The sequence below is a fragment of the Mesoplodon bidens genome, assembly GCF_964165515.1.
Source record: "Mesoplodon bidens genome assembly, chromosome: X".
Taxonomy (NCBI): Eukaryota; Metazoa; Chordata; class Mammalia; order Artiodactyla; family Ziphiidae; genus Mesoplodon; species Mesoplodon bidens.
Window position 1 is genome coordinate 82,825,836 of NC_138163.1, and position 16,585 is coordinate 82,842,420.

Below are 16,585 nucleotides of genomic sequence, written 5' to 3' on the forward strand. Positions count from 1 at the left end.
ATTTCCTGAAGAACTGGATGGGACGAAACTGAAAGCAAGGAAGGTTTGCAGGCCAAGGCGGAGTGCATGGTGGCTGCTCACCAGCGAGGCTCCCCTGTAGAGGCTTCGGAGACTCAGAGAGGACAGTGCTTACGTGGGGCCTCTGCATCAGACGAGACACCCAGGATCCAACCGTTTCCCACCATCCTGACTCCCGCCAGCCTGCCCTGAGCCACCGTCATGTCTGCATGGATTATTGCCATCCTCCCTCAAAAGGCTCCTTCTTCTTCCCTGGCCCTTTAAAACCAGAAGGCAATCCTTTCCTTTTTCTGCTCAAAACCCCACACTGACTCCCCATTTCAGTCAGAGGAGAAGGCCAAGGCATTACACCCTCTGGCCCTGCCAAGCTCTCTGACGTCAACTCCTCAGCTCCTCTCACTCACTCAGCTCCAGGCTTCTGCTCCTCCGCACCTGCCAGGCACACCCCACCTGTGACCTCCTCCTCCCCAATCACGTTGTCACCGAAAGACCATAGACAGCTGGGCCTCATAAACCGAAATGTAGGCTCGTGGTGCCATGTGTGCCCTGGGCTCCTCCCTGCCCCCTCTCCCCTCATCCACACTGGCTCTGGAGGCCTCTCAGCAGCCCCACCCTCGCCTCCACTCACTTCCCACACCAGAGCTCCATCTACACTCCTCTGCACAAGTGTGCAAGGGGGTGTCACAATCACAGCCAGGGCCATGCCCAAGTGGGTAAAGTGCAGGTGGGTAGATGGTTGGAAGGAGCTGGACAAGCAGATGCAGCGTGTAGTCCTGTGGTCCTGTGGTGGGGGGAGGGCAGGTTAGGGGGTGGAGACTAGGAAGGGGGTGGAGGTTAGGCAGGGGGTGGAGACTAGACAGCGGTGGAGACTAGGCAGGGGCTGAAGAAGAAAGCACAAAGGGAGGAAACCCCACCAGCCCCTGAGCAGGTGGGACTGGCCAGCCCAACTGCACTTACCGGGAGCCACCGGGACCCTGGCCATAATGCTCTTGCCCTCCAAGAAGGACCTCAAGACCGCCCTGGAGGTCTTTGCTCTTTTCCAGTGGGCCCTCAGCGCCTTGGTTATCGGTGAGTCTTTGGCCTTTGGCAGGGTGACCAAAAGTTCTGGTTTGCCTGGGACTGAGGGCTTATAGGGTTTAGCAGGACTCTCGATGCTGAAATCTGGGTTATCTCAGGCAAAGCAGGACAGTTGGCCACCCGGGCCTCTAGCCTGACGCGCTTGGGCATGGTCCGCGTGGAATCTGTGAGTGCGCACATGGGTATGGGTGCCTGCCTGTGCAGGAATGTGTGTGCACGTGTGTGTGAGCCAGCGCTGTGGCCAGTGTGTGTAGAGAGCCCTCCTGGGTCGTCAGTGGGGCCTGGAAGGCATGTCTGGGGAAGATGGGGAGCAGCTCCGCTGAGGCCTGCCAAGCAAATGGGCTTAGCTGCAACCTTGGGGACCTGAACAGACCATCGATGTGAGACAGTTGTCCTGGTGGCAGAGGGAGCTCTGAAAACCTCTTGTCCAAAATAATTCATCCATTTATCCATCCATTTTCCCCTTCTATCCACACCACAAATACTTGGTGAAAGTTCCTTAGATGCTTGCTATGGTACTGTAGGTGCTGAAGCAAACCATCCCTATGGGAGGGGGGGCCTGGAACAAAATTCTAATTTTTTTTTTTTTTTTTTTTTTTTTTTTTGCAGTATGCGGGCCTCTCACTATTGCGGCCTCTCCCGTTGAGGAGCACGGGTTCTGGACGCGCAGGCTCAGGGGCCATGGCTCATGGGCCCAGCCGCTCCACGGCATGTGGAATCTTCCCGGACCGGGGCACGAACCCGTGTCCCCTGCATCGGCAGGCGGACTCTCAACCACTGCGCCACCAGGGAAGCCCAAAATTCTCATTTTTTAAGTGGTTTAGGTGAGTACTCTTCTGGAGGCAGGGTCATGACCTAAATGACCTTGGAAGATATCTGGGAAGGAAGAATGCAGGTGGGCCCTGGGAGCCTGGGACTTACCAGTCAATAGGGAGAGTGGGCTGGAGAACAGGGATTGGGGGGCTCAGATGCCTGCCTGGGGTGGGTATCAGGATGCCCGAATGCTAAGAAGAGCAGCGTTAACCTAGGAATTATGGGCAATCAGAGCTGGAAGAGACCAGGAGAAAGGAATTCATATGTACCAGCTACTTACTTTGTGCCAGGCATTTGCATACCTATGGTTTCATTTTAGCCTCCTGCCAACCTTATGAGGTAGAAGCTATTGTTATGCATAACAATACACACTAATAGCTACACACACACATAATGATAGCTTGCACTCATATAGTATTAGCTAATATCTGTTGCACTTTTTTTTTCATGCCAGACGCTCTTCTAAGCACCTGACATGCCTAATCGTCTCCACTGCACAGATGAGGAAGTTGAGGTACATGCAGCACAAGTGGGCCATCCAAGACTGCACAGCTAGCAAGTGGAGGAGCTGGCCTGGGAGCTGAATCCACAAGGGCCTGATTCTGGCCTATGAGCTCCTGTCCCTAGCTCCTGCATCTCCTTACTTACTGCTGACTGGGAGTCTGGGTGTGGACGTGGCCCTAGAGTACATGTTAGGCCAGAGAGGAAGGAGGAAGCCAGGCCTTCTGCGTATATAAACATTCTCGACTGAAAGGGGAAAAAGGTCAGCTCCGAATGGCCTCTTGCTGAGGACCAGGGCCCCAGCCGGGCCTCTGCTCTCTCCCTCCATGCAGCCCAGGCCTTGAGGCCGTCTCCTCAGTGAGAGCTGAGTCCCCTTTCTTGAGCTCTTGTCCTATCTCCACAGACTTGCCTCATTACCACCGCCTCCCCTCACTGCCACCATGTTCCCATGAGAGAGCAGGGTCCCCAAGGCCTAGGAGCTGACACTGCGTTGAGGGAGAAGTATGACCATTATGGACGGCCAGCCCAGGCCAGGCCCACGTCGGGGGCTGGAGCCTTTAGGCTGGTAGTTCCCCTTCCTCAGTCTTGTCCAGAATGTTGCTCCTCAGAGGTAACCACTGTTAATAGTTTGTGTGTATGTAGCCAGAGATTACGGATATAAAAAAGTATATATATTTCACCACATGCATGAGTGTGCATGCACATACACATATAGCCAAGGGGCAGAAAAATATGGATGTTAAAAACAGTCTTGGGCTTCCCTGGTGGCCCAGTGGTTGAGAGTCCGCCTGCCGATGCAGGGGACACGGGTTCGTGCCCCGGTCCGGGAGGATCCCACATGCCACGGAGCGGCTGGGCCCGTGAGCCATGGCCGCTGAGCCTGCGCGTCCGGAGCCTGTGCTCTGCAACGGGAGAGGCCACAACAGTGAGAGGCCCGCGTACTGCAAACAAACAAACAAACAAACAGAAAAACAACACAGTCTTTGAGGCAGATTGCCTGTGTTCAAATCCCAGCTGTACTCCTTACTATCTGTGTTCCTTTAGCAGGTTATTGATTTCCTCTGAGTCTTGTTTTCTTCATTTGTAAAAAGGGCGTGTGAGAGTGTATTAATTGGGCTGGGCCATGTACGCTGTGGTAACCAAGTAATGTGGAGATCTCATCGGCTTAACTCAACACATGCTTATTTCTTGTTCATGTTAAACATCCAACACAGGTTGGTGGGAGTCTCTGCTCTCTGTGGACACAAATGTTCAGACTGATGGAGGCCCCGCCAAACTGTGAGGCTGCAAAATGTGGCTTCAGAGATGACCACCAAGTTGGCAGGAAAGGGAACAGGGGCCTCACGCACACTCCTTTCTGCCACCACCAGAATGGCAGGTGTAAACAACAGTGAGCCTTATTCTGAACTTCGTTAATTATGAGGTTGAGATCTTTTCATGTATTTATCAGCAATTAGTATTTCTTTTTCTGTTAAGGGCCCATTCATGACCTTTGTCCATTTTTCTATTAAATTTGAGTTGACTCTTAGAGGACAAATAAGAAATAAATGAAGAAGGAAAAGTGTTCAGGGCAGAGACTGGGCAACAGCTGACAAGGCTGGGCTGAGGGGAGAGTGTAAAGCATTCAAGAAGTAGTCAGTGGTTAAGTGGGATGAGGGGGTAAGAGGTACAGAACTGACGCTCAGTACATAGTGAATGAATGAATGGGAGAGAGAAGACAGAGGAGACTGGCAAAAGAGGCAGGGGACAGATTGTGTAGGGCATTATCAACCATGGAAAAGTGTTTGGACTTTTTCCATGTGGAGCCATAACTGGGTTGGGCACAGGGCAACGGCATCAGATTGGTGTTTTTGAGAGATCACTACAGTTAGTTCTGGGTAGCAAACTGGATTATAGGGCGAGGCTGTCGCTCTAGTTCAGGTCAGAGATTGTGGTGATTTCAGCCAGCTCAGAAGTAATTGTGAACGGGAGAAGAGCAGAGATTCGAGAAATTGGAGTAGAATTAGAAGGACTTGACGATCAGAAGATGTGGGAGAGAGAAAGAGGGGAGGCGAGACTGAGGGTTCAGGTGTATGTGTGAGTTGGAGGAGGGGCAGATGGAACAGAGAGGGAGAGTGGCTGAAAGGGGGGTGAGGACGGAGAAGTGTCCCAGAGGCCTCTTCATTAGAGCTTGACTTTGGGCTGTATGGGGAGGTACCCTGGAGCAGGCAGAAGAGCACTGGGCCTGGGCTCCCAGGAGGTGACGGTTCCAGGGTTTGTCCCTCAGAGCCTTCCCAGCTCTTCACCCTACGAGTCTGCAATGGAATCGTATCCATTTGGACCCTAATGGCCTTGAGAGAAGACCCTCACACGTAGTCTGTGAGAAAGATAAGGCGGAAGCTGGTGTTGTAATCCCCACTTGGCTGGTGAAGTTCAACGGCTTGTCTGTGGTCACACTCATGCTAAGGGGCAGATCCAGGATTTGTGTCACCACAGGGCACCCCACCTGAGACCACACTGCCTCCCAAGATGTCCCCAACTCTGTCTGGGTTCAAGCAAAACCTAAAAGAAACATGGACTAGACCCATGTGTCCCTTTATTTCTTGAAAAAGTCAAGTCCCAACTTTGTTCCTTTTTATGGCTGAGTAATATTCCATTGTACATATGTACTACATCTTCTTTATCCACTCATCTGTCGATGGACATTTAGGTTGCTTCCGTGTCTTGGCTATTGTAAATAGAGCTGCAATGAACATTGGGGTGCATATTTCCTTTCAGACCATGTTTTTCTCTGCATATATGACAAGGAGTAGGATTGCTGGATCATATGGCAGTTCTATTTTTAGTTTTTTAAGGAGTCTCCGTACTGTTCTCCATACTGTCCTATGTGCTGTACTGTACAGTCTCTGTGCTGTAAATTGGTACATAGTGGTCGTACGAATTTACTTTCCCACCAGCAGTGTAGGGGGGTTCGTTTTCTCCACACCCTGTCCAGCATTTATTGTTTGTATATATTTTGATGATGGCCCTTCTGAGGGGTGGGAGGTGATACCTCACTGTAGTTTTGATTTGCATTTCTCTATAATTAGTGGACTTGAGCAGCTTTTCATGTGCTTCTTGGCCATCTGTACGTCTTCTTTGGACAAATGTCTATTTAGGTCTTCTGTACATTTTTTGATTGGGATAGTTGCTTCATTTTAAATTTCTTTAGTTATCTCTTAGATATCTATCAGTTGTCACTAATTCATCCCCACACTCTCCACAAACACATCGGGAATCTAGAAGTCTCTTCTCCTCACCCCCACTGTTTTTTTAATTTCCTTGGGGACCTAGCTGCTGGAGCCCAGCATCCTCCTGTTACAGTCCGGTCTCATGCAGCGCTGTCACCTCCAGGGCCCGTGAGGCACCTTGGGTGCACAATCTAAGAAGGTATTCATTCTCAGTGTTGTACAAGTGTTGGATCAGCACTTGCCTGACCCTGAGAGTGAATGTCTCCTTGAATTTTGGGCCCAAGGCACCTTGCTCTCCTCACCTTAGTCCTGGCCCTGCTCACTTCCTTTCTCTGTTGGATTTCTTTACCTGAATCCCATGCCATCCTGTCTTGCTTTATTCCCTCATTTTGGTGAGCACATCCTCCAGTCGTTTCCTGAGAAAGGAACGTGGGAGACAAACTCTCTGAGACTATATGTCTGAGATTGTCTTTACTCTCCCTTCATACTTGATTAATAATTTGGCTGCATATAGAATATCTTAGCTGTGTCCAGTGTAAGTATCTGAGTCTAGTGTCTCTTTGGTTCATTTTTTCAGAGAATTATCCTCCCATCGCCCAGCTGTGTAGTGGAGGGAAAGGGGTCTGGGGTTTTAACTACTTCTTTGATAGACTTTCAATCAAGCCCCGTGGCCCACATCTGCTTTTTGTGACACCTGGTTGTTCCAAATTCTGAGTCTTTCCTAGATTCTCCAGCGGAAACAGGCTTGCTCTTGTGGGCATACACCTTGCAGGTAACTGCATTTCAACTTTCTGGTTCTCAGTTAATCCTTCTTCCATCCGCTGTCCAGAACGCAAACATTTTGCTGCTAGCTCTCGCCCACCGTTGGCGTCTCTCCTTTTCCTTGCAGAATCTCTATCTTTTAAAACATCCCTGTGGTAATTTTCATGAGGCTCCAGCAAGGAGTCACGATAAAAACGTGTGTTTATTTTGCCGCATTCAGTTAGGAGTATTTTCTGTCTTTTCTAAACTTTCTTTTGACCCACTTTCTCTCACACAGTCTTATTCACATCTGTTTTAAAAACTGAGTCCAGGGCTTCCCTGGTGGCGCAGTGGTTGAGAGCCCGCCTACCGATGCAGGGAACACGGGTTCGTGCCCCGGTCCGGGAAGATCCCACATGCCGCGGAGCAGCTGGGCCCGTGAGCCATGGCTGCTGAGCCTGCGTGTCCGGAGCCTGTGCTCTGCAACAGGAAAAACCACAACAGTGAGAGGCCCGCGTACCGCAAAAAAAATAAAAAAATAAATAAAAATAAAAGTTGAAAAAAAAAAAAAAAAAAAAACTGAGTCCAGTAAGAATCCTGAGCGTGGCTCCCTGTGCTCACCTCCATGAAGTCTGTCCTAACTACTCTAACCTACATTGTTCCTGTCTTGTTGGAGCTTAACATGGTCCATACCTTATTCTAGCCCAGCGTGGGTTCTCCTTTGTTTCTTGTTTGCCAACTCGTGTGCTCCAAACCTGTCTGAAGTTGGGTATACTCTTTCTCTGGTGTTCCCTCCACTGATGTCTCGCAGAGATGTGGAGAAGGAAATGTGAGTTGGAGGAAGACTATTCCTGGCTCTGTCTTTCCAGGACTCCCAACCTCTGGTGGCCAAATCAGCCTGACCCACCGCTGGCTCCCTGTCACTGAATGCAGCCCAGAGTGGTGCTGGAGCAGGTCCTGGGGGGAGAAGGCTAACTGCGTCAAGCAAAGTGGGGGAGGAAAACACCTTGCCTTCTAGACCTAAAATAGGTTCCCAAGGCCAGAGCGGGGATGCTGGTGCCACAGGCACGCAGGCCATGTGCTGGGTGAGGAGGTAAGAGTGTCGTGTGAGCCTGGCTGAGGGGGTGTGTGACCTTGGGGGTGGACAGAGCCCCAGAGGGCGGGCAAGTGTGAGGGACTGTTCACAGTTCATTGACTCTGGCCTGGGCTTCCTCCGGTAAGCACTGTGATCCTTGTCAACCTCTACCTGGTAGTGTTCACGCCATACTGGCCTGTCACTGTGCTCATGCTCACCTGGCTGGCTTTTGACTGGAAGACCCCTGAGCGAGGTGAGGGCCCTGCAAGGGCTGTGTTGCCACCCACCACATGCTCTTTCTTTCTCTGCTTATACTGTGGCCAATTCCGGGCAGCCCTTCAGCCTGACCTTGCCTGGGCTGGAGAAGGTGAGGGAAGGGGTCTTTTCAAGGTGCCAGCGAGGCCCAGATAGGAACTGGAGTAGGCTAGGGGAGGGGCGGCTAGTACAGGAGAGAACTAGGCCTGTCCTAAACTGGCCCAGATGTTCATTACCAGCCTAGGTGTTAATTAAGAGGGCAGGAAACAGCAGGGGGTGGTGAGGGCACGCTGAGGCAGGCCTTAAAGGGCTCTGAAGACAACGGAGGTGGCCCAAGCTCAGCTACACTGGCTCTGTTCTCAGGTGGCTGCCGGTTTACCTGCGTAAGGCACTGGTGCCTGTGGAAACAGTACTGTGATTACTTCCCACTCAAGGTGAGGAGCTGCAGATCTCCACTTGGGCCCCAGGCCCAGCCCCGACTCCAGTGGCAGTGGTTGGGTCAGGGTGGGGCATCATTCACATCGAGGCCCATGTGGATGACGCTCCCCGGAGCTGTGTGTTACGCTACCTGCATGGCCAGCCAGACATGACAGCCCTTTCCTTTCTAGGTCTCTGGCCAGAAGAGGCGTCCTCTTCCCTGGCTATACCCCTCTTGACTCCACGTTCCTCCACAGCTTTTGAAGACTCACGATCTCTCCCCCAGCCTCAACTACATCCTCGCCTGCCATCCTCATGGGCTCATGTCCCACTCATGCTTTGGCCACTTTGCCACAGAGAAGTCAGGCTTCTGCAAGATCTTTCCTGGCATCACTCCTTATATCCTCACACTGGGGGCCTTTTTCTGGGTGCCTTTCCTCAGAGAAAATGTCATGTCTACAGGTGAGTTGGCTCCTAGGATGTAAAGCCAAAGAAATAAATGGCTCCCTGAGGAAGAGGTGTTGGGTGAATGGGTGAGAACAAGGCCAATTCTGTGACCCCCTCTGGTCTGAAAAGCTACCATATGTTCAGCTGCCTTATGTGAGGCTCTCCCCTCCTTTGAAGAGGTAGGGAGGAAAGTTAGGAGGTTTGGGAGATTACCAATGATCTTTTGTTTTTTCTGCCCACTAGGGGCCTGCTCTGCGAGCCAGTCCTCCATGGACTTCCTGCTTATCCGTAGAGGCACAGGCAACATGCTGATCGTGGTGGTCAGTGGCCTGGCTGTGTGCAGATACAGCCTGCCAGGATCTACCACCTTGGTCTTGAAGAACCGCACCGGCTTTGTACGCACGGCCCTTCGGCATGGGTAAGGACACTTCTGGTCTAGACTGGGGAGAAGGGTTCCAAAAGCCCAGTGGGGAAGGAGGAAGAGGTTTTGAGGAAATGATATATAAAGAGGGAGGGGGAAAGCCGCTTCCGTGGTGGGGTAGAGCCTGGGTCGCGTTCTAGAGGCATTTCTGCTTCTGAAGAAGGGCCAGCAGGCCAACCGGAACCTGATCTGCCTCAGACTAGCATCTCATCTGGGCCAGTCCCTTTGTGAAAGGTGACTGGCTGCAACCCTATCTCAGAGAAAGCCAAAATTACCGTGTGAGCTAAAGGGTCTTAGCTTCCAGTGTTTCAGACCTTGTGCGTTTACAGGAGGGTCTGGGACTCGCTTCCCTTAGCTTGCTGCTACTTTGCCCCCAGAGGCAGCTTGGGGTAGACCATGAGGCCCTCCCACCTAGCCTGGACCTGGGCCCAGCTGGGTTAGGGGCTGAGGAGCTTACAGGGAGACCCAGGGACCACTGGTGGTCAGCGTGTCTGGTTTTCAGCAGGGTCCCTACCTTTCTGGCCATCAGAGAACATGCTTTTCCTCTGCAGGGTGGCTCTAATCCCTGCCTACGCCTTTGGGGAGACAGAACTCTACATAAAGCAGATTTTCACTCCCGGGGGCTTCATTAATCGCCTCCAAAAGTGGTTCCAGAGTATGGTACACATCTACCCTTGTGCTTTCTACGGGCACGGCTTCATTGAGAACTTCTGGGGCCTTCTGCCCTACACTCGGCCTGTAACCACCATTGGTGAGTTGGCCCTTGTGCTGGCAGCCTCATCTGGTACACAGGATCCAGTTCCAAGGCTGGACCCTGGCTCTGGCCATGTCCAGAGGCAGGGTCACTGGCCAGGATGAGTGCAGGGGTGGGGGAAGCGTGGGGAGAACCCGGGCTTGAGGGCTGCGGCCTATTCTGAAGAGTGAGCCATTCTGATGCTTTCCCTTTCCCTTCTCCGTCTCCCCTGGCAGTTGGGAAGCCTCTACCACCGCCCAAGATTGAGAACCCGAGCAAGGAGACGGTGATAAAATACCATGTGGTCTATATCGATGCCCTGCACAAACTGGCCAGCACAAGACCAAGTTTGGCTTCTCAGAGACCCAGGAGCTGGTGCTAACTTGACAGACATCCCCCCGAGGTCCCTCAGCCTGGTTGGAAGGAGTGAGACAGGTGAACAGGAGGACAAAAGTCCTGATTCGGCCGGTCCTCACTGTGACAGGTACGTGTGTGTGGGTGCCTGTTGGGCTGTTTTCTGGATCCCTCCTCCTCCTTCATTTCTCTCTTTCTAGCTCTTCTCTGCCTTTTCCTCGGGGTTACAAGGAGATGGCCCCAAAGCCAGGGAAGGCCCTAGGGGAGAGGGGTCCTGAAAGCTCCCTCACACATGCCCACTCAGCATCAGCACTGAGGAAAACAAGGCACAGAACAAAAAGCCCACCTTCTGATACTGCCTGTACCCCACCCAGCCTGTTCTGAGGGCCTAGTATCCCTGCACTTGTCTCTTCTTCGCCAGCTCTTAAGCAGCCCCATCTTCTGGCATCAAGGCTCCTCCAGGACTGGCGGCCTTGAGATCCAGTAGGCTTTGACTTTAGGCCCCTCCACCTTCATGCCCTGTGACTTGGATCAGTCTTCTCTGAGCCTGTTTCCTCATCTGTAAAATGGGACAAATAGTCCCTCCCCTGCTTACCTCAAAGGCTGGTGGGATGATGATATCGAATGTGATTGAACTTTGTAAACTGGAGAGCTACACAAAATTATCCTCCACCAACCATTTTGCACACTTCCTGTCCCTGAGCAAGCAGTGCCCTAAATTTCATGGTATCTCAATGTTTAAAGAAAGTTTATCCAATTAAAAAAACATTCTAATCTATTCTTATTTTTTAAAGTTTGTTATTTTATTTTATTTTTTGGCCGCACAGCACGTGGGATCTTAGTTCCCCAATCGGGGATTGAACCCACGCCCCCTGCGTTGGAAGCGTGGAGAATTAACCACTGGACTGCCAAGGAAATCCCTAATCTATTTTTTAAAAAAGAAAGTTTACAGTGTAGGACCTTGTCAACAGTTGTTTGAAAGTTTAAGTAAACTTTCTAGTTGGGTGACCTTGGGGGAGCTACTTAAACTCTTTAATATTGGTCCCCTCATCTGCAAAATGGGACGATACATCATGGGGAGCTGGAGGCTGGATCTACCAAAGCTGTTTTGGGCTGAGGCCTGAAGAATGTTATAGATGCTATGGTCTCAAGCTGAGGGTGACTCCCTGCTGTGTCTTTGCCTCAGGACAATGTTCCTTTTTGCAGGACCTCTAGCCTATCAGACATGCGGTTACAGGAAAAGACCTAGGTGATGGGGATGGGTGCGTGTGAGCTGGGGCGCAGAGAGGATGCGGGACGTTCTGACAGGAAATTCAGACCACCTTCCTCCTGCTTCTGAAATGGGTGCCTCGGTCCTTCCCCAAGCTCATGTGTGGTGTCAAAGAAACACCTAGTGGGAATTCCCTCGCAGTCCAGTGGTTAGGATTCTGGGCTTTCCCTGCTGAGGGCACAGGTTCAATCCTGGTCGGGGAGCTAAGATCCCCCAAGCCACAGGGCACGGCCAACCGCCAGCACCACCACCAGAACAACAACAGCAAAAAAAAAAGAAGCACCTAGCAGGTAGGAAGTGCTTAAGCCGATCTTAAGAACAAGGGGAAAAAGCTTTATTTGCAAAGAATAAACCATTAATTTACACAAACTTACATCCCAGTTTATATACATTATGTATAGTTTATATACACAGTATCTCACACTGAATGCTGACCCCCAAAGCAGCACTGGGCCTGCTTCAGGCCATCCTCACCACAAAGCCCACCCCCACCCCCCAGCTGGAAGCTTTTTGACTAAAGAAATGACATACCCCAACTCCACTTGGAGAGAGTCCTGAAAAGGATTACCAAAAAAAAAAAAAAAATCCAGTTCCGTCTTTGTGCTCATATGGCCTAGGGAAGCCTCCAGGCAGGGACGGGGCTTGAGGCAACACCAGGGTGGCCTCAGAACTCTGTGGTGTTGGGCCCATCTGGAGCCTTCCATCCAGAGGCAGAAGCTGGGAGAGTGCCCTGAGGAAGGAAGCACTCTGACCAAGGCTGTGGCCATGCTTTCCCTGCCTGGCCGGGATCCTGATGGGGGCCAAGAACTTCCAGCCTCGAGTCTGTGGGTGGTAGAAATAAGGGGGCCGTGTGGGACATGGACTGTTCCCCCTCACCCTGCTGAGTCTGGAGGTTGGGGCTCCTTCACCTCGGGCAGGTCGCCTTCCGTCTCTGGGCCTCAGTTTCCACATGAGTAACATGGGGTAGAACGTAGGTTGGGCTAGATTCCCTCTAAGGGCCTCTCAAACTCTGTTTCTCTGAATCTATTTGCATCCACCACAAGTTACATAAAACACACATACTCACACGTGGCTCAAAGTCTTTGTTCACCTCCAGGGTCCCTAGCCCTTTACTGCTCGTCAAAAGAAATTTGGCTCAGGGTGGATGAAGGGGGAAATAAGGCAAAGAGAACATTTTCCGAGGAACCAGTAGCTGAGCAGCCCTCAGCAGCTGCCTTTTGTGTTAGCTTTGGCTGTTGAAGCCGAAGCAGCTGGCAAAGCCCCCGCCATGCAATTCTCCTTCAAACCTCTGTCATCCACTTGCTCACAAATGTCCTCATCCCATTCTCTATGCTAGCCTTGGCCTTCTGGAAAAGCCACATCGGCATAATTCCAAGGTGTGAATCTAGTTCCACATTCTCTTAAGAGTAAACTGCTTCCATAACTTTGCAGCAACAGGGCTACTTCTTGCTTCCCTCATCACCCCTCTCCCTCCAGGGTTCCTTTTGAGGGGTCGCAATGAATAAAGGAGTCCTGTGCGAATCCTACTTCCCCTCTAATCCCCTCCATATCTGGAGAATAGGGTAGATGTCAGAATGTTCCTTTAGGGGAACAATGAAGAAGCCTTTTCCTTCCTTCATCTCACACCCTTTTGGCTTTAGAACCAGACCTCTCTCAGGTCTTCCCTGCATCCCTGAGAGATCCTGGTAGTACAGAGGTCTTTGTGGTATGGCAGAAAGAGATAAGGAGTCACTTAGTAGCTGTAGGAAGTGGCTAGTTCCTATAACCTGGCTGAAGGGTAACCCGAGGAGGTCCTTGTCCACAGTTGGGGCTCCATACACAATGGTTGGTTGGTTTATTGGGTGGATGAAAGAACATGAGGGGCATCCATTCTGTGGGTACTGGAGGCCTGCTGCTTGGACATGGTACCAAGATGATTCTTCTGGACACAAGAGCTCTAAGGCTGATGGGTGTTTTCCAAAGAAATTGCCTACTCTTTTGCCCCAGAGCCCCTGGCAGCCAAGAGAAGAGGCGTTACCATCAAGGAATGAAAACTAGCCTCTTTGGGTTTCTCCCTAGGTCCCTCAAGGATTTGAGCTCCATATTACCATTTTTATTGGTTCTCTCTAGATTCCAAATTCAACACAATGCTGGGGCAGAACAGAATAGCTTTGTAATCAGACCTGGTTGAAAGCCCCAGGTTTGTGACTTAAGCTGGTCAAAGCACTTTAACCTCTCTGAGCCTCGTCTAAACAATGGGATTGGTAATATTATGAAAGGAGATACGAGAGAAAGCACTTTACAAACCTTAAGGAGACGTTCTCATCAGATCCTGCTATAACTGAGGACTGTCTAAGGCACTTTATAGGAGCTGGGGCCAAACACATGCCTCAAGTTCGCCTCAGCTGGGGTGGCAAGGCTGTCACTAGCAACCAGACGATGGTGGCGTAGCTCACCCCCTCTTGCCCTGACCCTTGAAGGGTCAAGCAGTGTATTTGCTTAGAAAGGGAAGGCACAGCAGAGAAATGAGTACCTCTTGTTCTTGGTGGATTTCAGCTGCCTGAAGGAGCTTATTCCCTCTCTCCTCAAAAGGAAACTTGTTTCAGGAGTAAGAGTAGCAGATTCTACAAGACTGGCCCTCCCAGCTTTGGGTTAGACCCAGCACCTAGACTGGGCCCAGGCAGTTAGAAATAAGGCCCTTGAATGATCTTGTCATATGATTTGATGGGAAGCTTGGGGTTGCAGGGGCAGGTGTCTTTGGGTCTGACTAGAGGGCAGAGCCCTGCCCCGTGCCTAGACGCTGCCTCCTCCTGAGCCTGGATTCAGGGGAGCAGCCCTGGAATCTATGGTGACTCTGCTGTGCTGTGGTTTTCCAGAGCCAGAGAGAAGAAAGAGGGATGTGGTTAGTAGGGCATCAGCTGCTGTCCTTTCAGACAAGGCCTGGGCTAATGACCACTTGGGTTGCAACACACTTGAAGAAAACCCTGTCCTATCCTCAGCTCTTACCCTTTCCAGGTCAGGTAGAAAAGCTCTGTCTTGCCGAGGCCCAGGGTCAGTCTAGGGTTTGGGAATGTTAGCAGGCTAGCCTGGCAGCTGCCTAAATATTAGAATTTGAAGGAACTTCTGGAGGTCATCCAGTCCAACCCTTTGCCCCCAGACACGACTCGACTAGATGAATATTTGTGTTGCTTAATAAATGGAAAATTTCCTTTGTGCCCAGGTAATCTAAAGAGTATCCCAGACTCACATAAACACAGGTCCCAGGATAGGCACCTGTCTCAGACAGAGGTAGGCTCTGGGGAGGAAGAAAACAGGGGTTCTCGCGAGGTTGGGAAGGGGACAATTGGGGGGGACCCAAGGAGTCTTCTGAGCTTGGAGCACAGCTGTAAACAAAGTGAAAGACATGTGGCCCCAAGCATGGCCTCTGTTTCTTATGCAGGCAGGTTTCTGGCCGTGCCCTGCAATAGCTCCAAGGAAAAGCAAACCTCCTGTCCTCAAAGCCCTGCCAGCTGCCGGGACGCGGCTCAGCGAGAGTGGAAAAACCAGCTGGCAGGTTTCTCCCCGTGGCTCTGCCACAAGCACCTGCCTTTCCCTCCCTGCCCCTCTCCTTAGGTTGCAATGCTCCCCTCCTGCCCCGCCCCCTCCCCACCCTTCGGGGTCAGAGGCTTGCCCCACAGTCTGGGCTGCACCTTTGCTAATTCTCGCCTGCTGCCTGAGCCCCTCACTTTAGTGCAACAAAATGACACCCGGGACCTCGAGGTTGAAGAGTCATGCCAGAAGCAGTCAACACGGAGCCAAGGAGGAAGGTTCTGCTTCATGTCCTGTTCACTCATTCTGGAAAGTCAAGCAGGCCTTGTCATCCTGGAGTCACCGGGGAATAAACAGCACTGGGGCATTTTTCTCTGTGGCTGCTACACCCACACACCTCACTCCACAGCAGCACTGAGAGGTTCTGGAAGTCCCGGCTCCGTAACCTGGGGTAGGAGCACGGGCAAGGGCAAAACGGGATTGGGGAGGGGGGGGGAATCTAGGATGCAGGGGCCTCGCCCAGCCTGATGGCCCCGAAGAAGGTGGTGTGCTTGCTCATATTGATGGAGATGTCGGCGTGCACCATCTTCACGGCGATCTTCTGCCGCGCTTTGAGAAGGCAGACGCCCGCCGTGTAACACGTGTTGTAGTTGGTTTTGCCTGTCTCGATGCTGCGGGTGCACTGCAGGAAGGGCTTCTCGTCCACCACCACCTCATAGCTGGCAAAGTCAGTGAAGTTGATGTAGTATACCTGGGGGAGAGGCAACGAGAAGGGATTGGGGGCGAGCGGAAGGAGAAGGTGGGCCCTCCCCGGTGACCAGCAGACGCGACCTGCTCACGCGAGCTGCCACTGCACCTCTTGAAGGCACGCTAGTCGGCCAACAGGACGGGTGGGGCGACAGGCTTATTCGCTGTCCTGCTTCCCCTCCATTGGGCTCAGGGGGTTAAGCAAACCTCTTTCAACAGCACATGGGTGGGAGACTCTGCGAGAGCCAGGACCATGCCTCATTCACCCCTTTACCTCCCCCAGCACCCCCTCCCCGCCCCCTGCCCTCCTTGACCCTGGCGTGAAGCACAGTTCTCGGCACACATTAGGTGCTGGATCAGTGCTACAGACACAAACGAATGCGAATCAATTTCCAATTTCCAGCCCCAGGGACCATTTGTAGATAAACTTAGCAGTTACTGATTCCCCAGAGAGGGCACAGGAACAATCTGTGAGTTCTTCAGTTCTCTCCGCTTGCACCCCACTCCCCTGCGGCTGAATTTCTCTCACTGATTCTCCCAGTGCCCCTTGGCACTCTCGTCTGATGACTGAGGAAACAGATGCAGAGGGATGGAGAACTATCCGTCATAAATGAGATAAAGAATGTGGAAGGGCAAAACTAACTTCGTGGCCAGAAGGAAGTGCTAAGCTGTGTTCAGTGGCATGATGTCCAGGGCATTTTCCCAGTTTGCGTGGGGTACAAGGCCTGTGGCCACTCCCAGTTCTCTCCCAGGCCCAGAAAATTAATTTTTCTCTTCTTCACTCCCCTTATCCTTCACACCCCACCCCCAGCTTTGATCCCCACCCCCACCAAATGGCACTTAGGACATTGGGATCATACCCCTGGGGACTGGGACACTCATCTGTTGCCCTAACTCACTTTATGGAAGGCTGCTCCCACCACAGGCTGTTCAGGAGGCTGCAGTGTATTCAGGTGCCATACAGCCTCTTGGGTCAGGACCCAAGCTGTGCCAAGGTGCT

The 16,585-nt window shown here is 51.9% G+C and overlaps 2 protein-coding genes across 3 annotated transcripts in view; one reads left to right on the forward strand and one right to left on the reverse strand.

Annotated features, from left to right (window-relative positions):
* Positions 1 to 1,001: 1,001 nt before the first annotated feature.
* On the forward strand, positions 1,002 to 10,094 carry AWAT2 (acyl-CoA wax alcohol acyltransferase 2; the record flags this gene model as incomplete). Its single annotated transcript, XM_081223070.1, is given in 8 exon segments — positions 1,002 to 1,090; positions 7,581 to 7,687; positions 8,053 to 8,123; positions 8,364 to 8,568; positions 8,797 to 8,971; positions 9,526 to 9,725; positions 9,944 to 10,036; positions 10,039 to 10,094. Coding segments are annotated over 8 exon segments (996 nt in total).
* A 4,968-nt stretch (positions 10,095 to 15,062) lies between these two features.
* The window catches only part of EDA (ectodysplasin A), a 416,854-nt gene continuing 415,331 nt past the window's right edge, over positions 15,063 to 16,585 (reverse strand). For both annotated transcript variants that reach the window (XM_081221926.1, XM_081221925.1), the window contains exon 8: positions 15,063 to 15,589. In XM_081221926.1, the coding sequence (XP_081078052.1) occupies positions 15,338 to 15,589 (252 nt within the window). In that variant the 3' untranslated portion in view covers positions 15,063 to 15,337. The remainder of the gene's footprint in view (positions 15,590 to 16,585) is intronic.